Below are 23,064 nucleotides of genomic sequence, written 5' to 3' on the forward strand. Positions count from 1 at the left end.
AGGGCTTGTCATCTTTATATAGGAGGTGACTTTAAAGAAAACGATTTTACTTAACTCCGCCCCTTGCCAGCTTTAGCCTATATATAGCAGGACACAATCCTTAACCTCTCTTTGACCAAGTACACTAGAATGGCAAATTTCATTACACAGAACGCTACGTTTTGGACAGAGATAATAATAATAATAATAATAATTGCTTACACTTATATAGCGCTTTTTCTGGACACTCCACTCAAAGCGCTTTACAGGTAATGGGGACTCCCCTCCACCACCACCAATGGTGGTGACTAGTAATGGTGCGGATAAATTGAGACACATATGGATAAATTATAACTGTATACTTGTACTTTTAGCTTGGTATACTTGGTTTAATATTGGTACTGTATACATTTTATTTTTTCTCTAATTATTTCACAAACATTGATGTGTCATTACATATGTTTATATTACGTTCAGAGTAGTTCAATGGCGAAAACGAAGGTAGATGTTTATAGATCACAACATTCAAAGTTCATAAAGAGGTGCAATGCTACATAATATTGGTATGTTCAATTTATTTGTACAGAATTCAATTAGAGTGAGAATCCACTTAAAGATAAATAAGCAATACAATATAAATACACTATTTTGCCCTTCTTGGATTTTTAGTCTGGCGATTTTACCCCCTGTATAATTATCATTAGTACGCCACCTGCTGATATTGACCAGTATCACACCACGTTATTTTATAGAAACTAAGGTTTCTATAAAAAAAAACTTAGGAGAACATTACACAGAACATTATAGAATGTAATTTTCAACCCTTTTCTCTATGATCACTTTGTCCGCATTAATGGATTTATGTCATATTTAAATATCAAGTTATTTCTGTTAGTAATATCAATACATCAAATAATCTATGCATAAAATATATTGAAATCCCAGAAGAAGACTATTCTAACAGGTATAGAATCGGGGAGTTGAAATCGTTACCAGGTTGCTCTAAAACAAAACCTAAAAAATGCTTAATTGTTGTATCCGTGTATCCAGCCTGGTAGTTTGCATTCCTTCTACCACATTCCACCCAGATTCTAAGACTGTCTGGTTTACAGCCTTTTATGGATAGTTGCAGTCGTATAGGTTTCCATGAAGTGTGACTTTAATTTGCTTCAGCAAAATCTTGGAACCAGACAACAGTGCAAACTGTCGCGATACAGCTGTATCTCAATGAAAAACATGTTAAATAATCTACTTTCAGGCTACAGTGATTGTGCCTGAAAAAATGTCACAACTCATACTGATGAGTTTTTCATCGCTCGCTGTTTTCTTTTAAATATCTTTTACTGGCATGATACTATACGTATTAAATTATATGAACTCTTGTTTGTGAACAAATACTTTTTAGATATATATGTAAAATGAGCAAATTAGCAAACAGCAAAAATAAAATTGTGTGCACATTTTATTATTATATTAAAAACATAAATAATTGCTGTAAATGAGCCAATTAGAGGACATTTGAAACGAAATAACGCAATAATTTTTTAACGTTTTTTATTATTAAAAATACAATATGAACAAGAGTATATAACACAAGACACATGTAACGTTTGCGCTATGGCTTTTAAGTAATAAAATGTATATTCTGACTGCGCCACTTAGTATTATAAAGGACTCGAATCTCTAAGTTTCATAATCTGAGAGAGGTTTCCATAGTACAACGGGTTTTTGTTGCTGTTGTTAATTTAAACATTTCTCATTATTTATTTTCAACAGTACAGAAGATTTCCCTAAAACCCAGAGACGTGCAGAGACCTTTTAGTGGGCTGTGGCTCAAAAGGCACTTTTCGGGGCAGGATTTGTTTCATTAGAGTATCCTGGACAAATCGGTGTCCGCTTGTATTTCTGTGTTTTTTTAATTTTACAGGAAGTTTGGATGTAACTTCAGAGGCATTATAATATTCACAACCTTGGCCAAAAAAAATGGTTGTCCATAATTGCTGATTTTGTATGATTAACAGACAAGATATTACACACCCTCTACTGAGCATATACTTCATTTTCCTGATATAACACATCTTAACAACAGGACAGAGCAAATAAAAGAATTACAATCTAATTACATGCAATAGCAAATGCAATCTCTTCCCATTTTAAGAGCACATGTTCACATGATAGCACATCAAATCAAAGATTCAGTAAGATGCTAGAAATGATCATCTGTCAGCTAAATAAAAAGATACAGATCATTTATTTGTCTTATAAAGCATGATATCTCTATTACTATTGTAATCCCTTTAGCTGCTTCCCTAAATTATTTTTCTATTTTTTCTTCTTTTTTTCTGAAGGCATGCTCTCCTGTTTTTTGTGAGTGAACCATATATATACAACAAAGAATATGCATGTGAGCTGCTTATATTAAATATAGAAAGACTGGTTTGTCTACTCAGTTGAACTAAATTTTCTTAAGAAAATCTTTCATTTAGCTCGCTAAGTAGCCATGCAGACAGTAACGTGGTGAGTTCGTCAGTTTGCAAACCTAGAATAGGTGAATGAAAATAGTCTTTCTTAAATAAAAAGTGCTTAATACGACACCCTAGGTGTGTTACTTTTGTACAGTCCTTCTGAAAAATCTGTGTATCTTCTCACTGTTCAGAAAGGTTTAACACGACTTCCACAGGTGTAGTAGCCTAAGTTGCTTATCGATGCTTTTTTCTCTGCTTTTTACAATGAACAGGAGGTGGGCACTTGTGCTTGGATGAGATCAATTAGGTCCAACATTTGTTTTTCCTAACGGGAGAGCTGTACTAAATACAGAAGCATAATCGTCAAGTGGTGAAAAAAATGAAATTGGTTTGACATTTTTTCTACAAGCTTAAAAGGGCACTTGGGCCAATGAGGGCAAAGGGGCCACTGTAGCCACCACACTCTGCACGTCCCTGCTAAAAACCAGAGAAAATTAAATCCATACAATTTATCTCAATATCATGGAGATTACTAGCAATTCACCAATTATAATATAACAGATAACACACACTGATCACCTTCAGTTCAAACAAGATCAAAACAAACAGCTTGGAGATGAAGTGAAGACAAACATACTGTACAGGGATTGCTTTGCAGAGCTAAAAGCAAGCACAAAAAAATGTAAACCATCCATCTTCTAACAGCTTAATCCAATACAGGCTCAGAGGGGAGCTTGTGCCCATGTTGACATGCAACAGGCTCAAGGGAGGATATGACCAGTCCTCTGCTGGGTACACACAGACACCCACATACTCACTCCAGGGCCAATTTACTGTATCTACCAGTCAGTCTTTGAACAGTGAGAGGAAACCAGAGCAACAGGAGGAAAACCATGCAAACACAGGACATACAAACACCACACAGATAGTTCCCCAGGACCAGAATTGAACCTAGGACCCTACCATTCTAAGGCAACAATGTTAACCACTGTGCCACCATGGCACTCTAAAGAAAACAAAACAAAAATAATTATCTTTATCTTGGATCACAGTGCTACTCAGATGAAGGCTATTCAGCAAAGTAATTTGTCAGAGGGAAAAAAAAAACTAAAAAAGTATTAATTTCTATTTCTGCAAGGGATGTACAAGAGAATCCCCATTTCCCTGACTGGTCTAAAATATATAATTAAAGGCTCATCAGTATTACAAGAACAAAAGGGATGTAAAGGAATGGTTCAAAATCAACAGTTTAACACGAACTAGAGCACACAGGGAAGTGCATTTAAAACTCAGAAAAGGAAGCAATTGAGTGATGTTAAGGTTTGAATATATTGGAACAATTAGAAGTTGGAACAATAACTTGTGATAGCCATAAAAGAACTAATAGGAATCAATTTGACACAAAAATAATGTGCTCAGAAATTCCAAATATCCAATACATTACAAATATATGAACAAAATCATTGTTAAAATATATCAACTCCAACATTTGTTGTTGTCAATCGTAATGTAAAGTATATAATGAATCACATTCATATTGTTAAAGATATAAAGATTGAGTTATGGTAATAAACTAAGTTTATTATAATACATAGTTTAATTCTTAGGATTTTTACTGTGAACATATAATAATAATCCAAACAACACACTAGCCAGGTGTGTCCTAGTATTAAGAAAAGATTTCAAAATATTGCAGGGAGACAGATTGCATGAGTTTATCATAGCTATGTCAAATGTACTTGTGCTGTCTGTGCCAAGGATGTCCTGTGGTGCAGGGAAATTTATTTTTTTAATCTATATTAATTTCATTCATCAGGAAAAATTGTAATTGGATTGCAAGTCAGAAGATACAGATTATTAGACTGGTGTTTCTTGAAGTTCTGACTATGGTGGCAGTCATGTGATTGTTTTAGAGTACAGTATATCAGGTCTCAAGTGTGAGAGAGAGACAGAGTATGAGTAAAGTTTTTGGGCTTACAATATAAAGTCTGGTAATCACAGTTGGTGACTGGTTGAGATGTCATCAGCTGTCGAGGTCTTCTCCACCCTATTTAGTCACAACTGTATGACTAACTTGCTATTTCCATCTTGTGGTACCAGTTCACAGGAGAATTCCCTTGGGGTGGCAGGTAGTTTAGATGAACTGAATATTCACCATTTTATCGCTGTCAAAGATGGATCCAATTCCTAACAGTCCTAACATGTAAAACAAATCAGGACATTCATATCAATGGAATACATTTGCAACACATCTCAGCATTTGATTATAATTTCATTTGCTGCTTCTACAGTATTTTCTAACCCTCCTTATTTGATATTATCTGCAAACCTGGGGTGTTTCCCGAAAGCATCGTAGCGCTTAGAACATCGTAAACTCGCTCTTAAGATAGATCGTTAATTTACGAGTGTTTCCCAAAACCTATCGTAACTAAAGTAGAACATTAAATCCTTCGTTCCCCGACCCACTCGTTAATTACTAAGTGCTTCTTAAACTGGCTACCTCTTGCGCCAACCTTAGTGACAGAGATCGCCAGACAGAGCACATTCAATTCACGTCATGTGTATTCTCTGGAAATATAGAATACTAAGAGTTTATATTGTAACGCAACGGGGGCTCAGGCGGGCGCCCTTGCCGCATCTGGTCGGCCCCATCCCGACTGGAGGCTCGAACCAGGGACTTCCGCGTCTCTCTGCAGCGACCTAGCCCCGTGAGCTAAAGAGAGATCTCTCTACAGCCCAGTAGCTGTAGTCCTGCTATCACAGGGAAGGGCGGTGACGTCACCTGCTCTGGTACACCGGCTCTTACACACAGTGCTTGTCGGCCGTAAGCGTTACAATATTAAGGATTTTGATATTTTGTTGTACTATGTAAGAGGAAATTCGAAAAAATAACATTTATTTCTACAGTAATGAATGTATTAGTCATTTTGGGTAAATTTCATATTCATAAGTTTAATGTTTTAATAATACTCCCTCTTTTAGTACTTTTGGGGTGGGGTTTAACATGTATTTAAATTCCATAAAGAACGTGAAACATGTAACATGTATTACAATGTAGCGCCACACAGGGCTGGCTGAGAACAGCACCTGGGGACTACCGGACTATATAGTGGGACGGAGTCTGGGATACAGTCTCTTTCCTTCGTGTGTGTGTGTGTTAGTGTAGGTGCAGCGCTGTAACCCCTGTCCCTGTGTGTGTACCTTTCCCGATTCGAGTTAATGTGTTGTTCAGCCCCATCCCCAGTCCCACGCCTGCTCCATTCCGTACCGAAACCCGCGGTCGATACAATATTTAAAGTTCGAATACCGTTTTATGTTAAAAAATAACAACATTTTTTTCTCATGAAACACTGTGATTCTTAACAATGGCAGCGCACCAAAAAATATGGCTTTAAATCAAAGACGTCGTGCAGGACGCATCCACTGATTTTCTTTTACGGTAATTTATTTTCTTTTCTCTTAGAAACAATAAGGTTCCCATTTTGTGCCTATCTATACGCTTTCGCTTAAATTGTTGTTAAATCATGATGTCATGTTTGCTTCATATTCCTTTTCACAACTTTATTTCATCCCACTGAAGGACCAAAACCGACACCATATAATGAAAGTATTGTCAATCGATTGTTTTTCAATCGACTTGTGATGCTTTTTGCTAAGCGACTTCAGGGGAGGGGTTAACAAAGAAGTACTTTATACTCGCTCGTTAAATGATCGATTAAGAGGGGTTTGGGGAAACCCACGAAAAAGTAGCTCGTACGTTACGTACGTACATCGTAAAGTTGCTCGTTAGTCTCTAAGATTCATCGTTTTCGGGAAACTCACCCCTGACTAGTTTACTAATAGAGTAGATCATTGGTATAATTTAGGGAGAGTTGTTGTCCTAGTATACTGTTAATCTCTGCAGTACTCCACTTGTGATCCACTCCTAAGTAATACTCTTAGGTCAACCTTCTTAGAACATACAGTATAAATATTTCATTAATAGAACCATGGGAATGGATCACAGGACAAAGCAGGCCTCCAGGAGTAAATAGAACAAGCACAGATTTTAAGCACAAGAGCGGAGAGCAGAAGAAGAAAGAACCTTCATTAGAAGAAGAGAAAAAGACTGAACTGTGAGAGAACTGTCCTCCTTCAAAGTAGGCTAGAAGTTAGATTCTGTTATGGTCATCTGAAGAATGGAAGATAACCTTACTCTTCACAAAAAGAGTTGCTGTGGAAATTCTGTTGTGGAATCCATATGGTACAAGACATTTCTCCTTGGTTAGTGATACATTGCTTGGAAGAGTAAAATTGGTTCCCATTGTTTTGTTAGCATCAGCTTTTAGACTGAAGATTAGTACTGTGCAGGATTCTGTTGCTTAATAGCTTCCCTCTTTCTTTTAAGGTGTTTTGTGTCTTGATTTCTGGTATGATTCTATATTTTTCTATTATCCACTTATCAGCAGAACAATGCATTTGTGCCGTTGACATGCTGGATTCTGGACTAAGTCAACCCACTGCTGCCATCTGGCATGTTCAAAGCCAAGAATTTCCATCTTGAGCTTTGGTTTCAGTAATACCTCTATGCCATTTTTCATAAAATAGAAACACAGCAAGCATTCTATGAAGCAAACATTACAGCGTCTTAAATCCATTTTATTTGTCGATTTATTGAAGGCCCATTTCTTTTTTTAAAACTTTATATTTAGTGATGAAAGGGTTTACAAACAATATAACCAAAACAGCAGAATAAACATTTACCTTCATCTTACATTTTTGCCACATTTTATATACAGTATATAAAATAAACTATTTACACTATGCTAGCTGGTATGGAGGGCAATACAAAAAAATACAGTTGTCTGATAAGAAACACAAAAAACAACAAAAAAGTCAACACTCAGATATCACTGTATATTTTCTCATAAACTAAAATCAGGTCCCTGTAGGGAGATAAATTGAATCCATGTTTCCTAGTATTTGCTAAACCTCTCTGCCTGGAATCTGAGAGAAAAAGTTATTTTTTCCATTAGATAGATCTCATTCACAACATTAACCCGTTGTTCATGTGTTGGAGGTTCTTTTATAAGCCTTTTTTGTTTAATTACTTTTTTTACTGGCTGCTAGAGGAATACTTAATATATATCTATCCTTTACTTCAATATCATCAGTCAAAATTGCCCAAGAATATAACAGAAAATTCAAATGGTATGTTCACATTTACTAAATTATTAAGAGTTATATGTATAGATTTCCAGTATTGCTGTATTTTTGGGCATGACCAAATTTCTGTGAATGAGTCGCATCTTGCTCTCCACATAATCTCCAACATTGTGCCTTTTTGTTTGGCTTGAATTTTAGGGCTGATAAAAACCGGGTCAAATTCTTCCAACAAAACTCTCACCAAGTCTGTGAATTTGTAGAGCCCTGTTGAAATCTACACATAATTCCACTCCTCCATAGAAATTGTTGTGTTGGTTTCTTTTTCCCATTTTATTTTAATATATTCCATTGATTCTTTTTTTATATATTCAATACTACTGTACAGCTTTGATATTATTTTTTTCCCAAATTACCTTGCTGATATGCAGCTACAAAATTATCAAGCGATTTATTACTTTTCTTTATACGTGGCTGCTTTCTCCAGCTATTTATATCATGTCTAATTTGAAGATATCTATAAAAATCTTCTTTTTCCAGATTATATTGTGATAGATCTTCAAAGTTTTTCAGATGGTCTTGTTTCATCATAGAACATATTGCCGTAATCCCTTTTGTAGCCCACATCTTAAACTGTGTGTCAAATTCCCCAGAGGGGAAATCTGAATCAGAAACTATCCATCTTAATACAGTAGTTTTACGTCTTTCTCCAAGTCACAGGTTTTTATTATCTTAAACCAAATTTTAATTAGTAAAGTTATCCAAGGTATAGCCATTTTATATATAATTTTTGCCAAAGATCTATCTCCCAGGACCATCTGTATTGGGAATTCACCTATAATCAAAGACTCCATCTCTTTCCAGTTTGCAGTATAATATCCATCGCATCAACATATTAGTGTTCTAAGATGAGTAGTATGACTTTAGACATGGCAGGGCTAATCCATCCTTCTCCCTGGACGATTGTAGTGTTTTAAACATAATTCTTGATTTCTTTCCATTCCATATGAATTTTGAAATCATTTTATCTCATTCATTAAACTGTTCTGATGAAATTTCCACTGGAAGAGACTGAAAGTAATCACGGCAGAATATTCAATTTTAATTTTAACTCTTGATCCCAATGAAAGAGGTAGCAGACTCCAGCCAGCCAGATCATCTTTTATTTAACATATTAGAGGACTGAAATTTGAATTGAATTATTTTGATAAATATCAATATCTATAGATAAATGATCTATAGGGTTATACTTATAACATGGAACATCTGTTTTTTTCTATATTTCATTTGTATTCTGATAGCTGACCAAATTTTTCCAAAAGATCCATTACTCTGATAAATGATTTATTGGGTTCATCCAAATATAGCAGAACATCATCTGCATACAATGCAATCTTATGTTCTTTACCTTTAATTTCTATATCTTTAATTTTTGGGTCATGTCTAATCCACTCTGCTAAGAAATATATAGAGAAAACAAAAGAAGTGACAGAGAACACCTGTCCTGTAACTCTTTTTAAACAAAATCTCTTAGACAGATGTCCGTTGATGTAGATTTTTACTATATGATTTCAATAAATTGTTTTTATTATGTTGATAAATTCATCAGAAAATTCAAATCTCTCCAATAAATAATATAAAATATAAATCTGATATCGATCAAAGGCCTTTTCTGCATCTAGGCTGACAAAAATTGCTTCCCTCCTTTGATCATTAATATACTTCATAATATGAAGGGTACGTCTGATATTGTCTTGTGTTTGTCTGTTCTGAATGAGACCAGTTTGATTTGTTAACATTTTTTGTGGTAATTTTCTCTAATCTTTTAGCCATTATTGAAGCATAAATCTTATAGTCTACATTAAGTATGGAAATTGGGCTAAAAGACCCACATCTAGTTTGATCTTTTATTTCTTTTGCGATAACAGAAATTATAGCTACATTCCAAGAGGGTGGTAAATTCCCTCCACCTCTTATCCAGTTGCAAGTAGACAGGAGCAGGGGAGCCAACTGTTTTTTGAAATTTCACTTGGAAAGCCATCTGTCCCTGGTGCTTTTTTAGATTTAAGATCTGAAATAATATTATTCATTTCCATCTTATTTATTACTCTAGTTAATGTTATTTTGTTCCTCACTTAAAATTGGCAGGTTAAGTGAATCTAATAAAAGGACTATATCTTTTTTATTTTGAGTTTCAGAACTGGAATATACATTTTTATAGTAATTCTGTGAAGATTGATTGTATTTATTTTAATTTGGATTGTATTTGGTTACTGGATTAACGATTTTGGAGATTATTGATTAAGATGTTTTTTTGCATAACCTTCTTGCCAATATTTTAATTGATATGGCTCCTGATTCATACTGTTTTAGAAATTTTAGTTTTGTTTCTAACTCTATTATTTGTAATTTCTTTCCTAATTTTCAGTAATTGCTTATGTATTGTACAAGTGGGTGTTCTATAATTTGTTCTATAATTTTTAATTCAGATTGTAATTATTTTAATTTGGCTTGTTTTATTTTCTTTTTACATAAACAAATGGAAATATGTTTCCATTACAGCTTTAACTGTATCCCATAATATTGCTGGGGAAACCTCTCATTAGTCTATAAAAACTGTTCAAACTCATGCATAATTTGCTCTTTAACATTATTATCATTCAATACCCTACAGTTCATCTTCAAAGCAGTATTCTTTTTGACCAGATTTAAGTCTAAATTTAGATAACCTGGTGCAGGGCCAGACAAATCCAATGTTCTTGATCTGTTTAATTTATACATTAAAAAGTAGTCTATTCTACTGTATGAATTATGAGGTGCAGAAAAATGGATTTTCCCTTCCTGTAGGGTAAAGATCCCTTCATACTTCAACTAGGCCTACATCTTCTATAGATCTATTCATATACTGTACTTCTCTAAAGTAGAATGTTTCCTTTTACAATTCTTAGAAGTATCTAATTTTGGATTTAAATTGAGATTAAAATCTCTTCCGAATATTAGCACCCCCACCGTTTCTGCAGCTATTAAATCAAACATTAAAAAAAAAGACCTATCACTTCCTGGTGGTGCATAGATATTAAACATTGTAATTACAGAGTCTTCTATCTTCCCTCTTACAACGATGAATCTACCATCATTGTCTTTGATCTATGATAAATACTTAGTTAACTGTTGATGGAATGAGTATAGTTATTCCCCTTTTACGTCCCGTTTTATGAGATGAATAGAAAACTATCAAAAGCCATCCTTTTCAATTTAGCATGTTCTATGTCAGATGAGTCTCCTGGAGAAACACTACCTGGACCTTATGACGTTTAACTTTTATTAGTGTTCTACTTCTTTTATCAGATTATGTAGACAATTAACATTAAAAGAAATTACTTTAATATTCTGTGAAGACATCATATAGATTAAGAATTTTGCATAGAAACCTCCCAGTCACTCAACCATGCTGGCATTCTAAACTATTGTACAAAAACAAACAAAAAAACCCACAACTTTTTTTTTTTACTTCATGTGGGGGGTCGAGAATACAACCCCACCCTTTATGCCCCAGTAAAAATTTCAGGGAATTTGGGAACGAGAATAAAATTAAAACCTCTTATTTTCTAAGAGGACCCTAAATAAATATATTACTATGTTTCTTCACTTCTCTTGGTCTCTAATCTATTTTACCTTATTTAATGAGGACATTTTTATTGTTAAAAAAAAACATTATATTGAATTTTAATTTGCAAGATTATCTACATCAACCAAATTTATATTACAAAACACAAATAACTCCATAAATATCTTAGTAACTTCACAACTGGAAGGTATCGAAAGAGTAAACTTACAGTATATTATAGCACTAATCCAGTAGATAAGCATGCGCTTTAGTTCTGAGGATTGTAATACAGTCTCAGTCATCTGGTGAAGTTCGGCGGCGGAAAGCCTGGAATGTCTTGTACTGCTCCTCTGTCAGTGCCTCCTCCTTGCGTCTCCCCCTGTGGCTGTGTGCCCGCTGCCGTGATCCCTGTCTAACCTGCTCCTCCGTGACGCTCGCTGCAGCCATCGCTCCAGCCGCAGTCGTAATCAGACCTCGGCGTATCAAGTCCTTAGTAGCTTCCGTGGCACAGTTATACGTTTGGACTCGCGAGTTGAAAAAATCCTTTAGTTTGGCTGGAAAAGTTTTAAATTGTATGTTTTTTTCTTTCAGTGTCTTTAATTTCTTTGTACTCCAGCCATTTCTGAAGAACATCAGGTGCATAATTGTGATCGAAGTACACCTTTTTGTTTTCATAGAACAGCTCCTTTTTCCCCCCTGGCTTTCGCTAAAACCTCTTTGGTTCTTAATCTTAGAAATCTGAGGACAATAGATCTTGATCTGGACTGGGGGTTCACTGGTTTAGGGGCAAGATTTCCGTGAGCTCTTTCAATATCTAAGATAAGACAAGATCACTTTATTAGCCATATACAATTTCTTGCATTAAGTCTTTTCATATATCCCAGCTTTTTCTCCAAGAGAAACAGACACACAGACAGGGAGAGAAACTTGGGGTAAGAGCACAAGGTTAGCCATTGTACAGCACCCCTGGAGCAGTTTGGGTATAGGGCCTTGCTCAGGGGCCCAACGGAGTAGGATTCCTCTGCCAGCCATGGGCTTTGAACTGGCAACCTTCAGGCCACAGGCACAGATCCTTAGCCACAGTGCCACTGCTCCGCCCCACATTAACGTTTTCTTAATATCCCTTCTGAAATCTCTCAGTTTGTTAAAACATTTTTCGAGGCTCACAGGGGATTTGCGATCTTCAGCATCTTCGGACTGGCTCCTTGAGCCCCGCTTCAGTCTCCCCGTTCCTTTTTTAAAATCCTTTTGAGTAGTTTTGAGTGTTTTGACTTCCTCTTCCTTGTTTTTCCATTGTCGACCAAACTTAGTGTTTGTTTTATATTATTTGTTGGGGTTTTTTTTTAAAGAACTGAGAGTGCGAAAAAATTAAGCAGCCATTGCTTACATGACATCACCGGAAACCCTCAGGACCCATTTCTAATGCTGACATTTAGAGTGTATTACAAAATTCTATTTACCTTTAAACGAGGGCTTCCACCCATTTACTCTAACACTTCCTCATTTTTTTATATTACCACTGCTGGTAGTGCAGTGAGCTCCAAGCAGGTACAATAAAACACAGAAATTAACTGAATTCCAACTGAATAAAATGATTTAGGTGAAATGTTTCACTTATTTTTCATATCACCCTGCAACTCACAACTGGCAACCCACTGAAGCTAAGCAGGTGTGAGCCTGGTCAGTACCTGGATGGAGACCTCCTGGGAAAAAAAAAACTAAGTTTGCTGATGGAAGAGGTGTTAGTGAGACCAGCAGGGGGCACTCACCCTGCGGTCCATGTAGCTCCTAATGCCCCAGTATAGTGACGGGGACACTATACTGTAAAACAGGCGCCGTCCTGTGGATGAGACGTAAAACCGATGTCCTGACTCTCTGTGGTCATTAAAAATCTCAGGGCGTTTCTCGAAAAGACTAGGGGTGTAACCCTGACATCCTGGCCAAATTTCCCATTGGCCCTTACCAGTCATGGCCTCCTAATAATCCCCCTCTATGAATGGGCTACATTACTCTGCTCTCCTCCCCACTGATAGCTGATGTGTGGTGAGCATTCTGGCGTACTATGGCTGCTGTCACATCATCCAGGTGGATGCTGCACATCGGTGGTGCTGGAGGGGAGTCCCCATTACCTGTAAAGCGCTTTTGGAGTGGAGTGGAGTGTCCAGAAAAGCGCTATATAAGTGTAAGCAATTATTATTATTATTATTTTATTCATATTTTATATGTTGGGAATTCATTTTCTGTGTCAGATGCTATGCCGATTCCTCCAATGGAATTAAATACCACAGGTAAACTTAATTTCTTGTATAATGTTCAGATCTTCTTCTTTAATCTTGGCTGACTGAACTGCAGTTAATTGTAAACAGCCCTGAGATAGTCCTGAGCATTAAAAGATGCTTTGTCACAATTTGTAAACTTGAACTTAAAATGCTCATTAATGGGGAGAAAAAAGAAGCAAGATTACAACATTCTATATGGCATGACTTTATTGAAACAAACGGACAACGTTAGACAGATGGATAGTTTTGTATTTTTAAAAACATGCCTTTTATGTACCCATTTCTGCAAGGTTCCTTGACACTTAAGTAATAAAAAAGGTAGTTTTTCTCTTAGATTCCAATGGCCAAATTATTCTTATTTTATTTTTCGATAAATGATTGTTGTCGCGGATGCGCTACTTATTTACACTGTTTACAATTATAACATCCTGTACAAAATAGAGAGAAAGTTTTACAAAGGATTGCTTAGGAAAAACAAATGTCTGTTTCTTTAAAAAAAAGTTAAATCAAATATATAAAAAATTCAACAAACTCAGGTCCTTTCAAAGGCTTTGCAAACACACCAAGGTGACATGCATTTACAACACTTAGGAATCCATCGAAGTTGCACGTCAGTTACATAAGATACCATCATAACACCTTTTTTTAAAAAAAAGTAATTAACTAACTTTGCAAGATTAAGACTTAAGTGTGACTATTCAGCAACCTGTATTGGCCTCAAAATGAAAAACTTGTAATGTATAGCACTGGACAATCCCACGGTGGAAACTGAGTTGTATTCTTTAAGAATCTTGGAAAGGTTGAATTATTTTTTTTTAAGTCAAATGACCTCTAAAAACCAAACAGTAATTTTGATTTTTGCCAATAATTATGCCAGTTTCTTTTGTCTAGCAGCAAAAATACATTCCTTATTTCTCATCGGCTATGTATATTGTAGAGAGTATCAAACTCCCTACTATGATTCAGAATGTGCTCTAGTCTAGTTTGTGTAATAAACGAATCAGATATAGATCAAATTTAATTGTGCCTTAAAGACTGTAGTATTAATGCAACTTGATTACCTATATTTTCAACCAGGCCAGATAGCTTATACCAAGGACTTAAATTTTTTTTTTTAATTCTCCTCCAAACCACCTCTGATTCCTAACCTGCACTATGCCAGGTAAATTATAAATTCAAAAGGTGGATTTTTAATTATACCTGGATTTTATAAACTGGTCACTTGCACAAAAAGATGCAGGTGAAACAATCAGAACTGGGAATGGGATACTTTACACAAATAAAAAGTTAGTGTTGAGCTCCTTGACAAGACACTTGAAATATTTTTGAAACCAAATCAGCTTACAAATATAACATTTATAATATCACTAATTATTTGGGGTATCAACAAAATCTTACCTATCTGTATCTTTAGGGACTAATGTCTTTGGCTTGTCAGGTAAAACCATTCAAAGGCCATTTTTTGAAGTCAACATTTGTAGTAAATGAGTGTGAAACACCACCACTCCAAAGAAATAGCTTTTGAAACATTCTAAAGCCCTCAAAAAACTAATAAGGCCACAGCAGGTCCTAAAATTACACACACACAAGCTCTGAATTTAAAACTGTTTAGAATAAGGCCTTAAATAAGTAGTTCTAGTGACACTATTTGAAGAGAGAAAACATTTCAATTCCTTTTTCATCTGAACTCTCTCAAATTTGATTAAAACAAACTGATACATCCTTACTGGCATAAAGACAATGCTTTATTATTGTTTTTTTTGTTGTTATTTGGCGCAAACCTGTATGTAGCTTTGTTACATATTCTTTGGCAAAGCCAGTATAAGTTGCTGTATAGTCCTCTTACACAGGATAACTGCTTCAGCACTGCACATGAACCCACAAAGAGAAACAGTTACAACAATTAGAGGAAGTTTACAGAAGGCAGGGTAAAAAAAAAAATAGAAAGACAGAATCACAATGGTGTTGTATGGCATGCTCAGGTAGGTTTCTCAATAGATTGTAAATTAAATTTGTATTCTTGCACTTTGTTTTAAAGGTAAGAAAAATACTAATGTGCAATCTTACTATATGTTGTTCAAGTGGGTAGTTGCATCAGCATGCATAGGCTGCAAAGGAACAAGTAATAGGTTAATCCATACTGAAAAGAGATGAAAGGAAACGTCACACCCGAAAAAGGCTCCACAGCCAAAACGTTTTGTTTCCTTTCTTCTCTTTTCAGCATCTTATATGTTGGCCTTGATGTTCAGAAGCCAATTTTCTAATCCTTATTTATTCCAACAACAATAAGTCTGGAAGGCATTTATTTATATCTAAGGTGATGTAAATACTATCCCAAAAACTGGGTATTATTTAAAGTACAGTGCTTTTTGAAGTCATTTTTAAGCGAGTTGTACGAAGACATCTTGAAGCATATCTTTATTATGCAAGAAAATGTTCCCTATTTTTGTGATCTTCAAATGAGATTTGAACGTTAAAAGTAGAGAACTTATACATCTGGAACTATTAAATGCTTTTACATAGGTTAGTTATATCTATTTTAAATCCGACAACATATATACAGGTGCTTTGTTTTGCAGATGGAGAATCAATTTTCATGCATTATTAACCTTTATTAAGTACATTTTCATTTTATCAATACCCTGTTAACATACTTAAGATAGAGAGATACAGACTGAAATGTTTTAGTGTGACAGTACTAAGAATATGCCCCTTTGCAGAGTAAAGGTGTTTCCTCATTTGTATGTTTTGTATTGGCCTTCATTTTCAGTTGTTTAAGTTCCAGTTTTTTAGGTTTTGATGATAAAATAAAAATAATAAAAATCCTACAGAGCTATGAATAAGAAACATACAAAAAAAAAGTCTCATTTTTTTTCAAATTTTCCAACACTGAATACATTTGTAACACTCCAATGTCTTAAATAAATTACATTCCAAAAATGCCTACTTTCTGAGCATGCCAATAGAAACCATGAATGCTTTGTCCTTTCTTAAAAAATTAACCAATTAAAAAATAAACCTTATTTTCCACAGCTTAATAAAAAGCAATGCACAAAAATCCCAAGTAATAAAAAAATCTAGTTTGTAAAAATCATTATTAATAATATTATCATTATTATGGTCTTGTTGATTGAAAATTACTTAAGTATGCAAAAGCCCCAAGTCTACTTTTTTTGGGACAAATTGTTAATCATACCTTACTTTTAAAACAGGAAATGATCAGAGTCACACATGATAGAAAGTAAAGAACATGACTTAGTTAACACTTTGTCCTTGCTAAAATTAAGATAGATTCAGGATAGGACAGCCTCTTTTAAATACATATTTTATAAGGCTTGATTTGAGGTTTTTCAGTAACACTGTTGCATTCACTTATTTATGAGATTTCTGGTACCTGAATGCATTGAGTTAAAAGTCCTAAGGAAAAAAGACAACTTATCATTTCAATAACTGCTAAAAAAGAAGAGTATTCAATTTTGCACAAGTTTATAACCTAATTCAGAACAATAAAAAAACTTACAAGCTTTTCATAAGAAATGCATTTAAAATACCTAGATGGGTTTTTACCTTGTGTTACATAGTTTCCCACCCTCCCACTGTACAAAACTAGCATGCAGTTTCAGTTTAAGTTTGACATGATTTAACATTTTCCATATCCATAATGGGAAGTTACTGGTCCACAACTGCTAAAGCCTAAAGCTTTTTGTACTTTGTTACATTAAGTGCATTTGTGCCCTACAACACTTAATGCTGAGATATGCAATTAAGATTCCATCAATTCCATTAGGATCAAGATGCTGAGATGAATAAGTGTAAATCTACACTCTGCATTCTGAAAAACCACAACCATATCAATTTCTAGCTGTCTCCCTCTATGCCGGTTGGTCACGTTTCATGTTTATTTGTTCTGAATTCAGGAATGGCAATTTATTTTTCCCCATTTTAAATACCCCAGTTCCAAGGCTCCCTCTTTTCATTTCTGCCCCCAGAGCCATATTCCTGAATTAATACCAGAATCAAAGATACATGCATCTGTCCTCCAGGGATAGAAGATACCAGACTCATTACTGCTTCTTCACATTCTGAAACACTAAAGCTTATACCATTAGTTAACTGGAGCCTAGGTTCAACAGCTGTTGCCTTGACAAAAAGTAAGGATCATTGGGTAATTCTCCAATTCACTTTATTTTCCCTAACGCTTAGAAGAAGTGCTCAGGCGGAGTAGCTCGACAACAGGGAACCAGTACAACAGCACTGGAACCAGTTCTTCTTGTTTCATATGGTTATAATGTGTAGCTGTAGAGCAGCAACTACAAATTTAGATTTGGGTGTATAAGCCACATAATTAGCTAGATCAGGAGAGACAAAGTGCATCACTATAAAAGTTCCTTAATGTTTGCAGATTGTACACTGAAAGATGTATTCTATAGTCTATTTCTGGTGACCATAGTCACTCAAGTTTTTCTTTTCCATTCATGGTTCATGAATCCATATCTGCCATCTGCAATGATTTGTAAAGATGAGGTTCAGATATACCCATGACCTATATGGAACATCAAGCGAGGGACCTAATTAGTTGGATCTTTCACAACGTTTGCAACATTCTGAGTTCCATTTGTCTAGACAAGCTTCACAGAGTTAAAATGTTTCCAGAAGGTCTTGTGCAACTTCAAACAATGGCAGGGAACATTGTGAGGTTCTGGTGGATAGAGAGATGTTTATTCTCCTTGATTTGCTGGATTTCATAGAGGGTAATAGTATTGTTAGTGGGGGAGTGTAGTAGGGGGAGTTAGGGGGAGTTAGTGTAGTATTGGGTGGGGGAGTAATCCTTGACACTCCGGTAGCCAGTGCTGTTGGAGTGGATTTCATTTTTGTGTTTAATTGGACAAGAACAAATCAGGTGTTGCTACTTCTCATTCATACCACTACTTGGCTAAGAATGTTTAAGGACCATCCCTGCTACTAATGTACTAATGCAGATGTAGAAATAGCCATAATTTGCATCATGCATTCAGACCACAATGTTTGTATTTAACGATGAAAAAACTCAAGGGCATCTCCAGTGCAGAGTTCCTGTTTATGAAGTCTGCATTCATTGTACCACCAAATTTCCAAAGGCACTTAGTCAACTTTTTTTTGAGGTGTTTGTTTTTAGTATTCACTCATGCAATCACAAATGATAATATCCTTAGATATTGTATATGTTGATATTCCAGAAATTATGGGCAGTCCTTTTTTTTCATTCCATTTTTTAAAGTTTTATTTTCAGGTACTTCTCTGCCTTTTGTCTCTTGGCTAATGTAATTCGATGGTAAACCAAATTCAAGGAGACTCAAACACACAGTGTTGCAGTCAATTTTGCTCTAACAGAAAAAGACATTCAGATTTTACCATTTAATTTGATCCTTACGTTTTTCCTTAAAATGTACTGGCATAATTCTTTTAAAATATAACTCTGAAAGACATTGACCAGGTTGATACTTTGATAGGATATGCCAAAGCACCACATCTATTGAGGTTTTTGTATAAATCACTCATTCTATCACTGCATACCAACCAACAAATAAAATGACTCTGCCAATATTATTCCCAAACAATGTGATCTATAACACCACTTTAAACCTGATGCTATAAACATAGAAATGCTGGCAATCATGAAAAATAAACTGCCATCCAAAAGCTAAGGTTGTAGCTTTTCAGAAGCAATTAAAAGCATAACTAAGGGACAGTTATAATAGCACCAATATAATTACGTTGTTCTATGGCTGACACATCTATGCATCGAATATAAGAGCACAGAACTATAACAGGTACTAAGCTTACATTCCTTGTAATTCTCAGCTACTCCATCTGTGAACATTACAGTCACTATTCTAGAAAACAATTCAAGTATTTGGTTAAGTATACAAATATATTCGCACCGTATTACTAAAGTACTAACCATCAATGCCAAATGGTGTTTATGTAGAAGTAATGTAAAGTATAGAAGTTCACTTGGATGGTCAGTGGCCATTGCTGCAATATCTTTTTCCAATGCCTATATTCAGACTATAATTGTTACAAATCTCAGATAACTACCAAATCTATTTTCTATTTCTTTGAAGTTAAAGTACCTTAACATTTTGAATTAATTTTGAAAAAAAATCAATAGAAAAATGTGACTCAGAAATCTGTTTGTCAAATTAAAAGCCAGACAAAAACATTACACGTACAAAAACCAGTGTCAATGACAATTAGAACAATACAGTCCTATATCCTATTTCATCTTTAAAATGATAAAACTGCAAAAAGTATTTGCAGCGGGAGTCAAACTGGCAGACCATTTTGACCATTATCTTTCAGATTAACTGAAGATATGTCTCTGCTTTAGAACTGTATCTTCCACAATGCTAAAAAAGATGTTCATCCTGTAGAAGGAAAAAATCTTTGCTGCTACAACTTACATCTGCATAATATTCATTAAGAAATAACATTCTCTCATCACAGATATGACTTTGAAATTAAAAGCAGGAAATAAAAATGACCATCTACAACACAAAAAAAACAGAAAAAAACAGCATTTTCTCAACAGCTAATCCTAACCAAAAGTGAATGGAGCCTAAAGCATTCTATCGAAAAAGCTCTTAAAAGGCAGCTTTGTTCATGGCCATTTCCATCATTCAAGTGAATCCATAAACTGCATTACTGTAAGAATAAGCACTTCAGGATAACCTATGTATAAGTTAAGAAATATAGTTATGGGAGCCCACAATCTCCTGTAGTTTCACATTTGAACTGCACTTTAAAATCCAGCCTCCAACATGGATAAGGGATCTGACAATAATTGTACTTTCTATTCTAAAACAATACTTACTGATACACATTTACCTCAAAAGTAAAATAAACAAAGTGCATCAAGGATTAAAGCAATAGACAAATTTAACCAAGACATAAGATTAAATACATAAACGTAGATCAGGCCATTTAGGTTGGGCAACATGTGCAATCTTTTATCGTAGGTTGTTTCAACAACCTCAGTCCAAAACATCTTGAAGGTTAACTTTATTGTATTATCATTGATCCTAGAGTTAAAAAAAAATTTGAACATCAGGATCTATTAAAAGCAGATTTATTTTTTTTTTGAACAAAAGATTATAAATTAGGTATATGTGCAAACACAAGACAGGTTTCCTCTCAAATGTTTCTCTCAAATTCCCTGCTTATTAAAAAAATAATAATTTCAGGTGCTACTATTTCCAAATCTGGGCAACTCTAGTTGCAAGCTTGTTGCAACATTTTCTCTGGCTCAGATTATGCAGTACTGCTTTCATTGCTGACATGATACTCAAACTCCTGACCGAATTTATAATCTGTAGTCTCTTTAATAAGATAGCACACTGGAGAAGAGCACCAATTGATCTATCCTGAATTCTACAGAAGGTAATGTGGACTCCCTGCATGCTACACTATACTTTTTGATGGTATGTACAGGTATATATTTTGTTTAGATACTAACAAAAGAAACATATTATTTTTTGATGACTTAGTAATAACTAAAGGAGGTTCATATATTAAGGCGTTCTTTTAAGCACCATTTTTAACATCTATTTTAATTGAAAATTGCATATGTGTCTGAGGCTTAGTCGTCATAGCTTGCCTTACTGAAACCTGAATTCCATGATCCAAGAACATAGGTTGTTTTTTCTTCTAACAAAGCATCAAATACAAGATGTTGGCAGCTGAATGAGATCAAGATTTAAAGAAAAAATTGTTTTGTCCATCCTGCCAAAACCATCTGCTTGTAATAGGGACCAACATATATGGTAGCTGAAGAATGCTGGTGAAGAATGAGCAAAGAACATTAAATTGACCATTGAATTGATTTACTTTAATGGAAACTTTGTTCACTTTCAAATATGTCAACAAAAGTATTGATTTTGATGCTGCTTTTCTGTGAATCAACACAGTTAAACTATAGTTAAAGTTAAACTGTTCTCACAATAATTTATATTGGTTAGGAGTAATGAAATCAAAATGTAGAACTATACACCTGTAAGACACTCCATTTCTGTGTGTTTTCCAGGTTCAGAATGGAAACACGGGAAAATGCTCTTCAAGCTACAGAGATAAGGGAAATGCGATTACTATTTATTATAAGGGAAAGGAATGTAATTACCTACTTGCATATTGAATATTCATCGAGAACACCAGATGACATTTTAAAATACACTATGTTACTGTTTCAGTTTTGATTGTTAAATTTTAATTTAAGTTTTTTCCAGAAAATAAATGTGAGGCTGGGTAAAAAGACACTGTAATTTGAAAAAATTACTGCACAAACCTGTTGTTCGTGGATCAGAGAATTTCAAAGCACAGACTAAAATCTTTTCCATGTGCATGGATAATTCCATGACAATAAACCAGCTGTTCAACTTTGACATGCTCTAGACATATCAAAATAATGCCAAGCATTCAAAGATACGATTTCTGTTTCTTTTCTGTGAGCTTCAATTTCTGCCCACAAGCTGTGAGGACCAGAGAGGTGTGAAAATAATGTTATGTTCCCAGTGAGCACCTGTTTCCTTGAGTGATGTGAAGGGGCAGCAGTGGAACAGTAATGCCTCCCAATGAGAGTTTTTTTAGAGTAAAAGTAAATATAACCTCTAATAACAGGTTAAGATTATTTTTCTTTGAGAAAAACTAAATAAATCTAAAACTGTAATTTCTGTTTTTAACCTGTTGCAATGATTGCCATGCAGTTGTAGTTTAAACAAAAAAGTACGGTACGAACAGTTATTTTCTCTTAACATTAAAGGTGAAATCCAACTGAATTCTTTTTAATAGTATTAGTTTTTAGTTCTACTAGATATAGAACATGCTGTGTCTGCAGGTTCCTTCTGTAACTCAGCACAACCAAGACAAAGACACTCTAAAAGCCTGCAGGCCCATCGATGAATCAAAAACATGGCAGAAAGCTTCTTAACAGCACTAGCCATCCAAAGGTATTCAGTCTTTAGTCTCCTTGTAGTTTTCAAAGAGTAGATTGGAGATTGGGCTCGACTGCTGTCTCACGATCAGGAGATTCAATGTAATTGGCTGCCTCCTGAAGTTTTAACAGCATGGCCATCTGGAAAGGAAAGAATGTCAGATTCACATCATGCGATGGTGCATTTATATCAAGGATGGTCCAACAGAGGCACTTCTTTCTTCCATAGTTCCCCCATTTCTTATTCCAACCGTTCTTTTGATCTTTTTTATCACTTAGCTATGTAGTTTCAGCATAATTTTTCAGCCATTTTAAGGTAATCCCATCACCAGAGTGAAAAGCTTAAAGGTCATCCAGTAACATTACACATTATAATGTGGAACATGGCCTGAACATTGAGATAATTTTGATTTTGCTTTAATTAAAATGGAATATACATCAGCAGATGCAAAATATTATACTGATACTACTAATAATAGGCTTTTGAAAGGGGAAAAATATAAAATACCTGGTTTTAGAAATAAAATGGCTTATTTTAGTTTTTAGCCCATCAAAATATATTTTGCTGTACCTCTGACTAGTAATGTGATTAAATTTATTTATGCGTATTCTCTTTCTATTCGATTG

The 23,064-nt window shown here is 34.8% G+C and overlaps 1 protein-coding gene across 6 annotated transcripts in view; it reads right to left on the bottom strand.

The window, feature by feature from the left end:
- Nucleotides 1–13,661: 13,661 nt before the first annotated feature.
- nav1a (neuron navigator 1a) overlaps nucleotides 13,662–23,064 on the bottom strand; it is a 257,501-nt gene continuing 248,098 nt past the window's right edge. For all 6 annotated transcript variants that reach the window (XM_015342167.2, XM_015342163.2, XM_069190243.1 and 3 more), the window contains one exon: nucleotides 13,662–22,578. In XM_015342167.2, the coding sequence (XP_015197653.2) occupies nucleotides 22,483–22,578 (96 nt within the window). In that variant the 3' untranslated portion in view covers nucleotides 13,662–22,482. The remainder of the gene's footprint in view (nucleotides 22,579–23,064) is intronic.

Source organism: Lepisosteus oculatus, chromosome 5 (assembly GCF_040954835.1).
Source record: "Lepisosteus oculatus isolate fLepOcu1 chromosome 5, fLepOcu1.hap2, whole genome shotgun sequence".
Classification (NCBI taxonomy): Eukaryota; Metazoa; Chordata; class Actinopteri; order Semionotiformes; family Lepisosteidae; genus Lepisosteus; species Lepisosteus oculatus.